The sequence below is a fragment of the Mustelus asterias genome, chromosome 3 (genome assembly GCF_964213995.1).
Source record: "Mustelus asterias chromosome 3, sMusAst1.hap1.1, whole genome shotgun sequence".
Taxonomy (NCBI): domain Eukaryota; kingdom Metazoa; phylum Chordata; class Chondrichthyes; order Carcharhiniformes; family Triakidae; genus Mustelus; species Mustelus asterias.
In genome coordinates this window covers 28949871-28966406 of record NC_135803.1, presented here as the reverse complement: position 1 = coordinate 28966406, position 16536 = coordinate 28949871, and the positions used below count along the sequence as shown (strand labels likewise).

At 44.2% G+C, this 16536-nt stretch overlaps 1 protein-coding gene across 1 annotated transcript in view; it reads left to right on the top strand.

Annotated features, from left to right (window-relative positions):
* Nucleotides 1-2055, top strand: part of LOC144486037 (uncharacterized) — a 47254-nt gene extending 45199 nt beyond the window's left edge. The window contains exon 15 of the mRNA XM_078204150.1: nucleotides 166-2055. Coding sequence (XP_078060276.1) covers nucleotides 166-201 — 36 coding nt within the window. The 3' untranslated portion in view covers nucleotides 202-2055. The remainder of the gene's footprint in view (nucleotides 1-165) is intronic.
* Nucleotides 2056-16536: the final 14481 nt, after the last annotated feature.

Genomic DNA, 16536 nt, shown 5'->3' with positions numbered 1-16536 from the left:
AAGATAGGACTCCTTTCTGAATAATTCTACTGCCAATATTCTTTATACAATTGTACTATCTATAATTGCTGAATGATCAATGTAGATGCAAATTTCAGATACATTTACATTTCCACTAGTAAGGTCTACATTGTACTAATGCTGTTATATTGAATTTCTTTTCAGCAAAGTCTAAATGAGGGGAAATTAACGGCTAAGTGAAATCTGCAACATATTCCATTAATGTACTTCACATCTCAACCTGAATAACAGCATGTCATCTCAATGTGGAATAAGAATGTCTCATTGTTGTACCATTTAATTCAATATTAATTTTATATTGGACTTGTTCCGTATGACCTCTACTGCCCTATGCTGTAATTGTATTATTGTATAAATAGAAATGTTATAAAGCCAGAAAAAGAAAAATGAATTAATAGGACTTTTAAATTCCTGCTGCATAACCTCCTTGGTGTCAAGCAAAATGAAAATGAGTGGCTGATCTCTAACAGCAGTTTTGCAGCATAGTTGAAAATCTGCCTCCAGGTATTCCTGAATAAATATACTAAATGTTTGAAGTAGCCATTCAAACTTCCTCATATAGTTTTATTAATTTAACAATACACTGAAACAGAACTCCACTATCTAACTAGTAGGTAGAATCTGAGTGAAGAGAACTATTAACATTGAATGCACAGTTCTGTGCACAAATCATTGAAGGTAGCAGAACAGGTCGAGAGAGTACCCGAGGCATTATTAATAGCGACATGGAGCACAAAAGCAAGGAGGTTATGTTGAACTTGTATGAGACATTGGTTCAGCCTCAGCTGGAGTATTGAATCCAGTTCTAGGCACCACACTTTAGAAAGGATGTGAAAGCATTGGAGAAAGTACAGAAACGATTGATAAGAATGGCTCCAGGAATGAGGAATTTCAGTTGTGAGATTGGAGAAGTTTGGACTGTTTTCCTTGGAGAAGTTTGGACTGTTTTCCTTGGAGAAGAGAAGGCTAGGAGGAGATTTAATAGAGGTTTTCAAAATCATGAGGGGCCTGGACAGAGTAGAAAGGGAGAAATTATTCCCACTCATGAAAGCATTGAGAACAAGAGGTTAATTTTGTGTAATTAATAAATGAAGCAAAAGCACTATGAGAAAAGACTTCTTCACTCAATGAGTGATTAGGGTCTGGAATGCACTGCCTGAGAGTATGGAAGAGGCAGGTACAATCAAGGTATTCAAGAGGGAATTAGACTGTTATTTGAAGAGGTGGGAGAATGGCACTAAAAGAGTCAGTGCTATCAAGATGGGCCAAATGGCCTCCTTCTGCACTTTAACAAATCTGTGATGTAGAAACCAGTTCAAACTACTGAATCAACCTAATTAACTCACTGTAGCTGCCCCTCCAGTCGAGAGCTTGTTTACTTGCTTATCTCTAAGATGGAAACAAATTTAACTTTAACAGTAAATTGTAGTTAAATGCTAAATGCAAACTAGATTAGATTTAGAAAGAGATGAACCCTTAAAATGCCCACACTCACCAAATTCCCATAAACTCACAATCTGTGTCGAGCTGCATTCAGTGACAAGCTGTTCTCTTGGTGCTTGCTTATGAAATGTAAGTAATTATTCCTAATTAAGAAAACAAATCGACAAATGCTGTGATTCCAAGATGAAGGAGTGGATATTATTCACGTGACATTGATTCTCTGTGCTTAGGGTGCTCTGGGAAAGATTATATCAGATTCATGCAGTTAATGATCTTCAAAACATTGCTCGAGGGATTGTGCAAAAGGAAAACAAAACAATGGTAAATTGCCATGGCGATGGAAGTGTTGGGAATGTTTGGGATTAGAAATGATTTTAGAAAGCTGCATGTCCAGATTGTGGGACAAAATGAATGAAGAAACCTTTCATCAACTGCAAATTGGCAGAGGGAATAGGAAATATAGGAGGCCTGCAGCAGATGGATACAAGGCTGGAAGTGGAAGTTATGTAATTAGTATGTAAAACAATGAAATGATTTTTGACTGTGTGTAATTATAATACATGTATTAAAAAAAAATTAAAACTTTAATTCAAAGAATTGTGACAAGCCTATGTATCTAAAGAAAATTACTGCATTTCGCTGCATTTTTTCCATAACACAGCTAATTAATCTTGGTTGCAGAATCAAATTCCTTCAATAACCTGTTTCTGCTGTCTTTATATATGTTTGTCTGCCTCTCCTCTTCTGCCCGTCTTACTTTTTTATCGAGCTTCTTTCTTCCTACCTTTGCTTCTGATTCTCTTTCATTCCTCTGCTTCAGTGTCTGTTTATTTATATTTTCTTTGCTTTTGACTGGAAGATAACAGGTTGCACACGGTGAAAAACAGTCAAGAGATAGCTTCATGCGACAGTAGGGGTGGGCACTAGATTGAATAATTGACTTCCATCAACTTCCTTTTTCATCCTCTCTCCCAGACACTTAGGGTGGGATTTTACGGCCTCACTCGTCCTGAAACTGTAAAATCCTGCCTGAGGTCAACGGACCTTCCCATTGTCTGCCCTCGCCCACTCCGATTCCCATGGCGGGCGAGACGGTAAACTTTTGGCGTTATTCTTTTGTCCGAGCAACTCAGTCCCATTGTGCTTACTATTCTTATCTTCCCATTAGCTTGTTCCCCTTTAATCACCCATCCCTATCCCAAGCTCTTCTCCTTTGAAAAACAATTTAACTGCTGTATCTTCCCCTCCCCCTTGCTGGGCTATTATTTCACCCTGAATTCTATATCCACCTTGCTGGTTACAGCATTTCTATTCATGAAGATAATTATGGTACTGCAAACTTAATTTGACATGATGGGTGAAATTTTATGGCCTTGCTGGAGCGAGACCAGAAAATCCCGCCTGAAGTCAACATTCCACATTTCCATTGTCTGTCGCTCGCCCGCTCAGATTCCATGGCAGGCAGGGTGGTAGAATTCGGGTGAATATATTTTTAATGTAGTTACAAGAATTTATGATGCAGCAACCCCAATGTGGTTGACTTTTATCTGGCCTCTGAAAAGGCCCAGCAAGCATTTTTTTTATTCATTTGTAGAACATGGGCGTAGCTGGCTGGCCAGCATTTATTGCCAATCCCTAGTTGCCCAAGGGTCAGATGAGAGTCAACCACATTGCTGTGGTTCTGGATTCACACGTAAGCCAGACCAGGTAAGGATGGCAGATTTCCTTCCCTAAAGGACATTAGTGAACCAGATGGGTTTTTCCAACAATCGACAATGGTCACCAGTAGATTCTTAATTCCAGATATTTTTTATTGAATTCAAATTCCACTATCTGCCCAGGTGGGATCCAAATCCGGGTCCCCAGAACATTAGCTGAGTTTCTGAATTAATGGTCTCGTGACAATACCACTAGTCATCGTCTCCCCTTCAGTTGAATCAAGCCCAAAAGTCAAAGAATAAAACCAGATGAACCACCCGCCACCAATGGAGGCAACAGGAATGGCAGTTACACTCTGTTCAGTCAACCCTGCAAATGTCTTGCCACTTGTTCCAAAATTTGAACAGCTGTCCCATACCTGAATTAATCATACACACCAGAGCTTGCAACCAATGTCCCAGCCACCTAAATTACAGTAGTGGTACATTTCAAAAGTACCTTATTGACTGTCAAGTTGTTCCTCCTTCCCACCTTTCTATTTCTTCTGCATTGCCTGCTCTGGGCATGTCCTGTCCCACCAGCAGAACAGATCCATAAACAGTGTTGGAGCAGTGATATACAATTGGGAGAAAGTTGCCCTCAACATTGACTTGGAACCTCTTGAAGTCTCATGGCATCAGGTTAAACATGGGCATCAAACATGAGCCAGGAAATTGCCTGCTGATTACCACCTATCACCCTCCCTCAACTGATAAATCAGCACTCCTTCTCCATACTGAACACTACTTGAAAGAAGCACTGAGAGTAGCAAGGGTACAGAATGTACACTGGATGGGGTCTTCAATGTTTATCACAAAGAGTTGCTCAGTAGCACCACCATTAACCAAGCTGGATGAGCCCTGAAAAACATGTCTGTCAGACGGTTCAGTTACATTTGCTATTGTCAGATGCTGAAGCAGTTCATGCATTAATGCAACAAGACATCAACAAGATTCAGGCTTGGGTTGTTAAGTGGCAAGTAATGTTGTGTCACACAAGTGCCAGGAAATGACCATCTCCATCCATAGAGATTCTTAATCTGTTAGATCTTCAAGGTTGGATTCCAAGGGTGGATGGAAGTCCTGCCTGCTTCCAATCAACATTAATCTGAGTGTGAGATGGCAGTGGGCCTGTCAGAACCAGCGGTGATGGGTTATGCACTGATTATCAGGAAGATGAGTGCTTAGGTCCCCATTTACAAGGCACAAGTCAGGAGTGTGATAGAATATTCTCCTCCTGCCTGGATTAGTACAGTTCCAGCAACTCAAGGAGCTCAACACCATCCAGGACAAAGCTCACATCTTAATTACAAATGAAAATAAGAAAATTGATTGGAGATACGTGCAAATGTAAGATTTTTAATAACTTTTTATTAAATTCAGGATCTGAGCATATGGTTCGCTTGAAACGTTTATAGTAACCTCTACTAATTTAAAAAAATCACCTTTTAAATGCCTCTGCATTGATTTGCATTACCTGTGGTGCAGTTAGTGCTGCAATGGGAATTTTACTTTCCTGTCACACAATACCTGGGTTTATGTTGCACTGTAACTGCCAATATCCAGGGCAGTGTAACTGGGGAGTACTCCATGCAGAACTAACCTTCCTTCCTCCCTCACTCCCCACCAAAGGCAGGACACCTTCAATCCCACAGAACTCCGCATCACACATGCGGAGTCTTCCACCCAAGAACCAACACCTGAATCTTAACCCCACCCCCTTCCATCCATTCTAGACCTGACTCCCGACTATCACCCCACCCTGAGGCCTGACCCAAATCCCAACCAAGGCCTGACACACCCACATCCCCCCAAGAACTGACCCAACTCAATTCCACCCACCATCCAAACCCGCCAAGCCAACCCCCACCCCCCAAAATCCCCCCAAGGTCCGACCAGAAGCTCCCCAACTCCTGAAGCCCGAGCTGAGCCAGATCCGGATCCCCCCTCCCCCCTCCGCTCCCTGAAGTCTGACCCATCCCGACTTCTAAATCTCACACCTCCCCAAATCCTACCCTCTTACCTTCAACTCTTCTTTCTCCCTAGCATGTCAAATAGCTTTAAACTTGGCTGGACCTTTAACTTACCTGCTTTACAGCATCTAGTGCTGTAAAAAAGGGGACATGGCCTATTGTGTCAGATTCTGCAACACTTGACTGATGGCCCCAGGAACACACTGCAGAGAGCTCTGGCTCGCTGACCCAAGTTGACAGTGCAGTTATCAATCAACCAACTGAAAGTGAATGGGTGTTATTTGCTGCAGCAGGAAACTAACTTAACAGCTGCAAATTGGTTATGCAATAAAATAAAATTAGACAGGATTTCTTTTCACATAAAGGGCCCAATTTTACCATTGCGTTGCGCCCATTTTCGGGCGCGAAAACGTGGTAAAGTCGGGCATGAGGCCATTAACGCGATCCGCACCCGCGGCCACTTTACCGAGGCCCGGGAATGGCCGTGATCTGATTCGTGCCCATAACAGGCGCAACTGCGATTTAAATGCATTTGCATGCATTTAAATTGAATTAATGAACTGCTCGCCCAACTTTATCAGCATTTCCCCCTGTACCACCGCATTCGCCAATCTGGAATCGGGTCGAAATGTACATGCTAAATAAAAGTCTGATTTGGGCGCTCCAACTGCTGAAGAGGTAAGTTCAGAGCTTCCAACAGCTCTCTGACTCAGATCGGTGGTGGGGGGGGGGAAGGGGGGGGGGAGGCGGGCCAGATTATTCTCTGGGGGTGGGGGGGAGCAGGGGAGGGAGGCCAGATCATTCTCTGGTTTGGGGGGAGGGGGGTGGGGAGGAGGGAGGCAGGTAAGGTGAGGGGAGGCCTGATCGCTCACTGGTGGGGGTGGGGGGAAGCCAGATGGATCTCTGGTGGTGGGGGGGGGGGGGCAGATGGATCTCTGGTGGGGGAGACGGGGGGCATGGGGGGTCCGCTGCCACTCTGCGGGCGATCGGTGGGGGGGAAGGGTGCAGGGGGTCATGATCAGTCTGGGTAGCAGGGGGGTGGGTGGATAAGGGGGACAGTGATGTCTGTGGGGGCCATCGCTCCCACTTTTCGCACCTGGGCTGCTTTCTCCGCTTTCTGTGGTCCGGGAGCGATCTGGCACGGGTGCGCTTTTTCAAATTTTTTTCTAACTGTGCATGCGCAGTTCAGAGCTCCGATCGTTTCGGGCGCGCTAAGCCCTGCCCACAGCGCGATTCAAACCCACGACTTTTTTTCCTGGCCAAGTGCTAATGGGGGCCTCTGAAAGCAGATTTCCAAGTCTGATCTGAATTGTGCCCAGATTCAGCACTTAGAATGAAAATGGTAAAATCAGGCCCAAAGTGTGACTAGGTTTGAGTACAATGCGATACAAGTGCTAACAGTGCTAATCTGGGAATCTGGTGCAGAGGGTGTCGCTTTTTATGTCTTTCTTTTCTGCCTCCAGAAACTGGTGAGCGTTCAAGTTTTCAATGAGGTGAATAGGTAGGTTTTGCTTGATGAGGTTTTAAGATTTCATCTCTCTAAATTGGGTCAAGCACTAGTGAGATATAGGTACTGTACCACATTTATAGGTTAACAAGTCAAACTACTTGGTATAACTGCAGACAATAGTGGAGTGAGACTGAAAACTCATTAGTTAAATTAAATGCAATAATGATGGCAGGGCAGATGATGTGTTGCAGCTGTAACATGTGGACTCTGCTGGACACCAGTATGACCAACACAACTAGGTCTGCAGATGGAGGAATTTCATTTCTGAATTAATGAGTTGGAGTCCAGGCTTCAGACATTGCAATACTTCAGGGTGAAAGTTTCCAGGACACTTTGATCCAGGAGGAAGCTAAGTACTTCAGATTTGGTCCATGGTCAGGGACTTGAGGGTGTAAATACAAGTGGTATGGAGATCCAGAAGCTAGTGATGAAGGAGCCACAGTGCTGGCAATTGTCCAACAGGTTAGACGTTCTTGCACCCTGTGTTTATGAGAGGAGGAATTTGGGGAGGATGGGAAAACTGACTACAGCACCATGGTGCAGGGAAACATTCAAGTGGGGAGAGTAAAAGGAATGTAAGTGTAATAGGGAACAGTATTGCTCGGGAGATATACTCTTCTCTGCATCCGAGAGCATGAGTCCCGAAGGCTATGTTGCCTACCTGTTACTGGGGTGAAGACATCTCCTCAGGTTTGGACAGAAATGTAAAGTTAGAGGGGAAGGTTTCAGTTGCTGTGGACCACGTGGGCACCAACACCGTAGATAGGACTAAGAAAGATTTTTCTGAGGAGATATGCCTAGCTGGGACTAAATTAATATCAGAACCACAAAGATAATAATCCATGGATTACTGCCTGAGCCATAAGCAAATTGACATTTGGCAGATAAAATCAGATTGAATGCATGGCTCAAATGCATGGAATAAATGTCAATCAAGCAATGTTTTCTCTGTGGCTCAGGTATTTAAAAACTCTTTTAGTACTTCAATAAATGTAGAGACTCTCAGCCAAGCATACATAATGAGGCTTGGCTGACAGCCAGAAGAAATACTTGGGCCTCAAAAAACATTGCTTGATTGACTGGCTCTCTGATCTATGCTGTCAATTTCAAAATGTTTATATACATAAGATTAAGGGGTTTCAAGTGTCTGCAATTTCAGGTATTGAAACTGCAAAGAGTCTGGACGATTGAAACTTTTATTACCTTGTAAGAAAGTGGAAAGCTTTTTTTAAAAGCTTGCTTACACCTCCCACTGTTACTATAGGGTTTACCTGCTTCTACACAGTGGTCATGCTAAATTCTCCCTCAGTGTACCCGAACAGGCACTGGAGTGTGGCGACTAGTAGATTTTCACAGTAACTTCATTGCAGTGTTAATGTAAGCCTGCTAGTGACACGAATAAATAAAAAAGAGGAGTCTTAGCTCGGCATGAGGGGCCATAGGGGTTGGTTGGGGGGCATTACTTTGGAATAGTAGGCATGAGGGGAGTTGAGGAGGTGGCACAACTTGTCATGGGGGAATAAGGGGCTATAGAAGGTGAATGGGGTGCATGAGGTGGCATGGATGGGGAATAGGGGGTGAGGGGATGTGAGCCTTTCTGCTTTTATTTTAATTGGGACTAAGGGGAGACACTGGTACAGTGGTATTGTCATGGGACAAATCCCGAGACCCAGGGAAGTGCTCTGGGTACCCGGGTTCAAATCCCACCAAGGCAGTTGGTGAAATTTGAATTGAATAAAAAAATCTGGAATTAAAAGTCTAGTGATGACCATGAAACCATTGTTGATTGTTGTAAAAACCTATCTAGTTCACTGGTGGCAAGGCGACACAGTGGTTAACACTGCTGCTTAACAGTGCCAGGAACCCAGGTTTAATTCTGGCCTTGGGTCACTGACTGTACGGAGTCTGCCCGTTCTCCCCATGTCTGCGCGAGCTTCCTCCGGGTGCTCCGGTTTTCTCTCAGTTTGAAAGACCTGCTGGTTTGATGTATTGGCCATGCTAAATTCTCCCTCAGTGTATCTGAACAGGCGCTGGAGTGTGGCGACTAGGAGATTTTCACACTAACTTCATTGCAGTGTTAAGGTAAGTCTACTTGTGACACTAATAAATAAATTAAACTAATGTCTTTCAGGGAAGGGAATCTGCCATCCTTACCCAGTCTGGCCTACATCAACTGTCCTCTGAAATGGTCTAGCAAGCCATTCAGTTCAAGGATAATTAGGGATGGACAACAAATACTGGCCCCGCCCACAACACCCACATCCCATGAACGAATAAAAATTAAGTCCTATAGTACCAAGTTGAGCCTCTTAAACAGCCCGCCTCCACAGTTGACAGCTCCTATGGCAGCCTCCAACCTCTTTAGAAAAATTAAATGATAAAAGGGACGATGTGCAATGTAAAATGAGATGCTAATAGAATCTGAAACTCTAAATGAATCTAGCAAAAGTAGATGGGAACAGCAGATTCCTCAGCAACAGCTGCCATTTGCAAAAATATGGGAAGAGATTATCATCTGCAATTTTTGTACTCAGTGCTGAGTCCTAAAGGCTGTAAGGTGCTGAGTGAAAAGATGAGGTGCTGTTCCTCAGGTTTATGCTGAGTTTCATTGGAACGGTGTAGTGGGGGTTGAATGAAGAATTAAAATGACAAGTGACTGAAAGTTTGAGTCAAATTTATGGACTGAATGGGGTGTTTGATAGAGCTGTCATCCAATCTGTGTTTGATGCCATCAATGTAGAAAGAGCACATTACTGTACTGTATTCACAGCTCACAAAATCCCTCTGTCTGAGAGGATTACATACCCACAAAACCTTGCAAATGGTGAAATTGTGAACAATAAACATGTTTTTCAAAGGGATTTAATTGGATATGTACCAGCAAATTGTGATGCAGTATCTGTATAGGAGAGACAGGGGAGTCTCTGAGCTGTACTGTACATTGGTGATGATTTCAAAATTGTACAGGCTGCACTTCAGCTCCCAGAATAATGATAATCTGACCAAAAAATTGCCTCAATTGCCACTTTCTTTTTTTAAAAAAAGAGCGTTGGCAAGAAGACGAACCATTAGGTCACCTCTGTGTTGGGCAGTTTCTTCCCATCTAAATCAACAAGCTTAACACTCAGCACCAGCCAACAGCCCTGGGGGAAGGGGCAAGAATGTGAATGAGTGAGCATTGCTCCCATGGTGGGTGATGCAGTGTACAAAGTGCAACGCGAGTGTAAGTGAAAATGTAAGGAAGTTGCGAAAGGTGGAGCTTAGTTGTATATTAAACTGAAGGAATGCAAATTGTGATTCAGGTCATGAGTTTCTTAACAATGTTGAGATGACTGCAGAAGCTTGTGAATTTGGGTTCATGCCTAATGAGATGTTAAGAGACCGTTTGGTATGTGTGGTAAATATTGTTTCTATCCAAAAATGCCTGTTGGCAGAAGCCCAACTGGACTGCAAACTGGTGCTCCAGTTGGCCCTATCATTGGAAAAGGCAGCAAGTGGGGCATATGAGTTGTAAAATATCTCGATGAAAGTGGACACCCTCGCCAGTTCAACTGAGTTCAGGGACCAAGACTTCAGTGCAGGCAATGGCATAGCCGCTGCCCTCAGGAAGTATCCAGATAGAAGTAAACCCAGGTCTGCCCACAGGACAGCCCCAAACAAAGCCAAGCTTTGATTAGACAGGTAACATTCCCTTCAGAATCCCGCCCAGCAAGGCATTGTAACCTTTGCCGTTATGTGGAGTTGGAGCAGCAAAATAGGTTTTCAAGACCTGGATTTAGGAAAGCGACACGTAGACCTCATATTGAAAAAGAAGAGTTGGCAGTAATATTAGGAATGAAGAAATTTCATCAATACCATTATAGGCGGAAATTTGTGATTGTCATTGATCACAAGCCGTTACTAAGAGAAGACAAAGTGGTGCCACCGATAGCACCAGCTTGGATCCAGTGGTAGGCATTATTATTGGCAGCTTACAACTATCAGTTGGAGCACCAGCGGGGAGGTCGAATGGCAAATGCAAATGCCTTAAGTAGGCTACCTTTAGCAGACACCCCACTGATGGTACCCCAAGTAGAAGAGATGGGAAAGACTATGAATTTTTTGGATACTCTCCCAGTGGCCGCACATAACATACGTCTTTGGCAAAAGGACCCTGTACTTGCAAAAATTAAACACTTAGTACTGATGGGGGAACAGAAAAGCCAGTACAGCCCCAATTCCATTCTTATTGGAGTAGAAGAGAGCAGCATACAGGAGAATGCTACTATGGGGAGCTCCAAGTGGCTGCTCCAAGTCATCGCGGTCACCCAGGAGTCTCCAAAATGAAGATGCTGGCCAGGAGTTATGTTTGGTGGCCCAGAATGGACATGAACATAGCAGTATTTTTGGGTCGGTGCCAGGATTACCAGCAAGGGCAAAGGTTGCCACCGGCACTTCCCCTACACCCATCGTAATGGCCAGGTAGACCATGGGCTCAGCTGCACATGGATTATGCAGGTCCATTCATGGCTCGATATTCTTGGTCATAGTGAACGCCCACTCCAAGTGGATGGATGTTCATAGGATGCATTCAGTGAACATAGATAATGTTAGAGAAATTTCGCACCTCATTTGCGACACATGGGATCCCAGAGGTGATAGTCTCTGACAATGGACCGGCTTTCGCCAGTCAGGAGTTCACCCGGTTCATTAAGTCAAATGGACTACTTGATATATCAGGATGGCGCCATACCATCCAAGGTTGAATGGACTTGTGGAGAGAGTGATCCAGACTTTAAAAGCTGGGTTAAAAACACAGCCAGCAGCATCAATGGACACCAAATTCTCCCACTGGTTATTTGATTGCAGGACAACTTCCCCATTCCACTACGGGAATAGCACCCATAGAATTGCTCAAGGACAGATGACTCTGTACCAGATTAAGTTTGCTATTCCCAAACCTGGGAGCCAAGGTGGAAAAGCAACAAGAACCCCAGCACAAGGCCACAACAATAGTAGCCAGGAAAGGCAATAGGAGGCTGGTGAAAAGGTTTGGGTAAAGAGTTATGCAAATGGTTCTGCAGGGTTACCTGGAACAGTTTAGTCTAGGACGGAGCCTGTATCCTACAGAATATGCGTGGGCGAGGCCATCCTGAAATAACAACTGGGCCAGCTGCGGGTCTCAAAATCACAGTTCATTCCAGTGCCAACACTGTTGAGCGGGCTGAGAACTGAGAAGAGTCCTCCCACACTGGCAAGCCCCGCCTCTCCATTGCCAGTAGCTAAGATCTCGGAGTCCAAAATGATACTGCAGACGAAGCCGCGGCTACTCTTCTGCCGCCCGAGGAAAGAGGTGAACTGGAACTGTGGGGCTTGCATCGTAGGAGACGGGCGCCTGTTAGATACGCTCCTTCCATGTCAGATGCTGAGTTGGAGGATCTGGACCCAGCACTCAATGTCGAAATAGACCCATGAGGCGCATGAACCGCCAAGATTCCTCGGAGTCGGGGATGTGGGATGGGTGTAATGACCTCAACAAGGCACAGGAGGTTGGCCTTGATTGAAATCATAATTGCCTGCCTAATCAGGGAGTTCTTACCCGTATGTAAAACTGAGAGTGTCAGGTGTTCTGGTACTCTGCATTCTGACTGTACCAGAAGCACTCTATGAATGGAATAGAGTTGGCAAATAAAAGCAATCTGTGAAGGGACACCGACCTCTGAGGAGTTATTTCTAGGACAAGATCCCAAATGAAACCAGGAACAATATCCTGGAATGACAATCTCACAGCTCACTGTGAGCAATTTAAAAAAAAACACCAGGAAAGATGACCATTACATAGACATATCGGCAAATTACCTCTATGCTTTAGAGATCCATAGATTCATATACTTGTATTATGGTAACTAAACATGACAATGCATTGTAAATAGTTATACTTCTTGAAAGGGGAAAGCATCTTTAAAAAGAAAGGAGATGCTGTAATAAACCTTTAAGAAATTGCACCATGGCATTGCTAGAAAGAAAGTGTGTCATGAGATCCAGTTTTCGTCTCACTTTTGCTTTCAGCAGAGCACATACACACAGGTCTGCAGCTTTGATGTCTTCAAGCTTTCTATCCATGTATAAATGTTCCCATGCACCCCAATTCAAGAACAGCTTCTTCCCTGCTGCCATCAGACTTTTGAATGGACCTACCTCGCATTAAGTTGATCTTTCTTTACTCGAAAGCTATGACTATAACACTACATTCTGCACTCTCTCCTTTCCTTCTCTATGTTCGGTATGCTTTGTGTAGTGCGCAAGAAACAATACTTTTCACTGTACACTAATACATGTGGCAAGAATAAATCAATTCAATAAATCAACCCAATATGTTTACCCAATCCCTTATGAGTTACGAGTGCCTTTGTTAAAACCTGCCACAGGTGAGTGCTGTGTTGGATGGTCTTGCCGCAATCTCATTCATCTCTACTGTACTTTGGAGAAGGTTGGATTTAGTTTCTCCTGCAAAGGAGAAAGCATATTTGTGGAGATTCTGCTTGTTGTGCAAATGGCGACAAGGAGAAGAAGCAAAAGGCAATCAGGATTGTTAAGTGTTGAATGGAATACAAGTGTGGACTGTACAACGTAAAAAGAATCATGACAGAAATTGCGCAAAAGTTAGCAAGTAAGAAGATGGTGGTAAATGGCTGCTAGTCAAGAAGCCAGGTAAAGATTACTGTGTATTTTTAATATGTCCGCATATAGAATAATGGGTTGTCGCATTTAATTTTCTTTCATGCTGCCTTGCTCTCCTTCCCTGTATAGACACACAGAGGGACCTGGCTGTACAAGTCCACAGATCCTTAAAGGTGGCAGCACAGCTGGAGAGGGTGGTCAAGAAGGCATATGGCATGCTTGCCTTTATTGGACGGGGCATAGAATATAAAAGTTGGCATATGATGTTGCATCTGTATAGAACGTTGGTTAGGCCACATTTGGAATACAGTGTCCAGTTCTGGTCGCCACACTACCAGAAGGACGTGGAGGCTTTGGATAGAGTACAGAAAAGGTTTACCAGGATGTTGCCTGGTATGGAGGGTCTTATCTATGAGGAGAGATTGGGTAAACTGGGGTTGTTCTCCCTGGAAAGACGGAGGATGAGGGGCGACCTAATAGAGGTGTATAAAATTATGAAGGGCATAGATAGGGTGAACAGTGGGGAGCTTTTTCCCAGGTCGGAGGTGACGAACACAAGGGATCACGGGTTCAAGGTGAGGGGGGCAAGGTTCAACACAGATGTCAGGGGGACGTATTTTACACTGAGGGTGATGGGGGCCTGGAATGCACTGCCAAGCAAGGTGATTGAGGTGGACACGCTGGGATCGTTTAAGACTTATCTAGATAACTACATGAACAGACTGGGAATAAAGAGATACAAATGAATGGTCTAGTTGGGCACATGAGCGGCGCAGGCTTGGAGGGCCGAAGGGCCTGTTCCTGTGCTGTATTGTTCTTTGTTTGTATCTTTCCTCCTTCGGTTAATCTCTTCTCAATTTATCACGGTGGCACAGTGGTTAGCACTGCTGCCCCACAGCTCCAGGGACCTGGGTTCGATCCCTGGTTTGGGCCACTGTCTGTGCGGAGTCTGCACGTTCTCCCCGTGTCTGCGTGGGTTTCCTCCGGGTGCTCCGCTTTCCCTCCACAGTCCAAAAGACGTGCTGGTTAGGTGCATTGGCTGTGCTAAAATTCTCCCTCAGTGTACCCGAACAGGTGCTGGAGTGTGGTGACTAAGGGATTTTCACAGTAACTTCAAAGGTGGGAATCTCAGAATTATTCCTGGTATCATATGCAAATAAGCTTGGGTGGGGTTTGTACAGGTCTCTTGGTTGCACTTCAATAGATCTGGGATCAATGCCCACATGTCAAAGCTCACTAATGCTATCGGGAAGGATTTAAACTAAGTTGGCAGAGGGATTGAGACTTGGATGTGACATTACAAAGAGGAAATTATGTGCACAAATAATTGGGAGATTAAATTAAAAAATATCATGGCATTAGATGGGATTAGACTATGAGAGAAAAGAAGGTATAAGATAAGTTTATAATGCATCTGGTTGTAAGTGCACAAAGCATGGTAAATACAATCCATTATTGTATTTCTGGGCCAATGAGGAAGGAGAAATTGCTAGATCTGGTTCTGGGGAATGAGGGGTCGAGTGGAGTAAGTGTCAGTAGGGGAATGTTTAAGGAACCACGATCATAGTATCTTGAATTTAGCTCAATATGTAAAGGAACAAGGGAAAATTGAGAATTGTTGGAGGTGGGCCAATTTCAGTGAGTTGAGCATGATTCTGGTCTGAGTAAACTGGAATCAAAGATTGATGAAAATGTAATTGAACAATGGGCAGCCATGAATAGGGAGCTGCTTCAATTACCATCAATGTACATTCCCATAATGGGGAAAGTTAAAGCAATCAAACCTAGGATTCCCCAGATAATGAAATAATTAAGAGAGTAAGATGCAGCATATATGACAGATATCAGGTTAATCATACAAGCAAAGACCATAATAAATATTAAAAGTTCGGGGGAAAGAACAAAAGGAAATGAGAATGGATACAAGAGCATATGAAAATGGGCTAGTATCTAACATAAAAGGGAATCCAAACTTCTATAGGCAATATTAGACTTTTATAGGTAATGTTAGACACTTATAAAGAGACTATACAAAAGGCAGTGGGCATGGGCTAAAGTACTAAACAAGTACTTTGTATTTGGCTCTATAAAAGAAAAACTGCTGCCAAAGTCACAGTGAAAGAGGATAAAAGCAAATGACTACGGATGCTGGAATCTGGAACCAAAAGAGAAAATGCTGGAAAATCTGGAATATGAGGTAATAAATTTAATTTTGGTTTTGCGGCAACTGTTAGAAATAAGATGACAAAATGAAGTCACTTGCTATGGTGACTTCTTTTCAGATATCAAGTAATGAGAAAAACATTTGAACTGGCACTCTACAGCTTCTTGACTCAACATTGAGTTCAACAAATTTGGATCATAACCTCAGCCTCTGTCTTGTTTCATGTTTTTTTACTGATTTAGTTTTTCTCATTTCTATTCCTTCACTCTGCATTCGAAGGCTGCTATTCAACCATTCTCATCTAATCTGAACACATCTTTTATTTCTTTGTTTTGCCCAATCCACAAAAACTTTTGTCATTTAATCATTCTTGCCCTCCACCTTATTACAAACGTTCCCTTCCCCATCACTTACCCAAAGCCTATAGGGGGCTTGTCATGCCGGTCGAGCGATGTGGTAAGCTGGTAAGATCGCGAGAGAGGTAAAAAACCTGGCTTGCACCTTGTTTCTTGCCTCTCGTGATGATACTGGCCCTGTTCAGCCAGCATAATCAGCCTGGCACCCTGGCAGTGCCCACTGCGCACCCTTGTACTGTCCACTAGGTCTGGGCAGCGCCAAGGGGCAGGCTCTATGGAGAGGAGCAGGGGCTAAGGGAAGGGGCGGGGTGGGGCCTGAAGGGGAGGCAATGCGTGGGGAACTGTACATTCTGCAATCAGGGATTGCTGGGGCGGTGATCGATGGAGGAGTGTTGAACGGGGGGGGGGGGGGGGGGGGGGGGGGCGGTGGGTGGTGAACAGCCAGGCGAGTAATCAAGAGTGGCAATCAGCCAGTGGGGGAAATCAGGGACAGCGATCAGCGGGGGCTGAATGAGAACGGCGATCGGCCGGGGCAATCAGGTTGGGTGAAGGAGCAGTGCTCCGATAGCTCGTGCTACCAAATAAACCTGTTGGACTTTAACCTGGTGTTGTGGGGCTACTTACCGTGCCTACCCCAGTCCAATGCCGGCAACTCCACATCTATACATTAAGTGGTTAACATTTGGAGTGCACTGCCTAAAAGTTGCTAAAT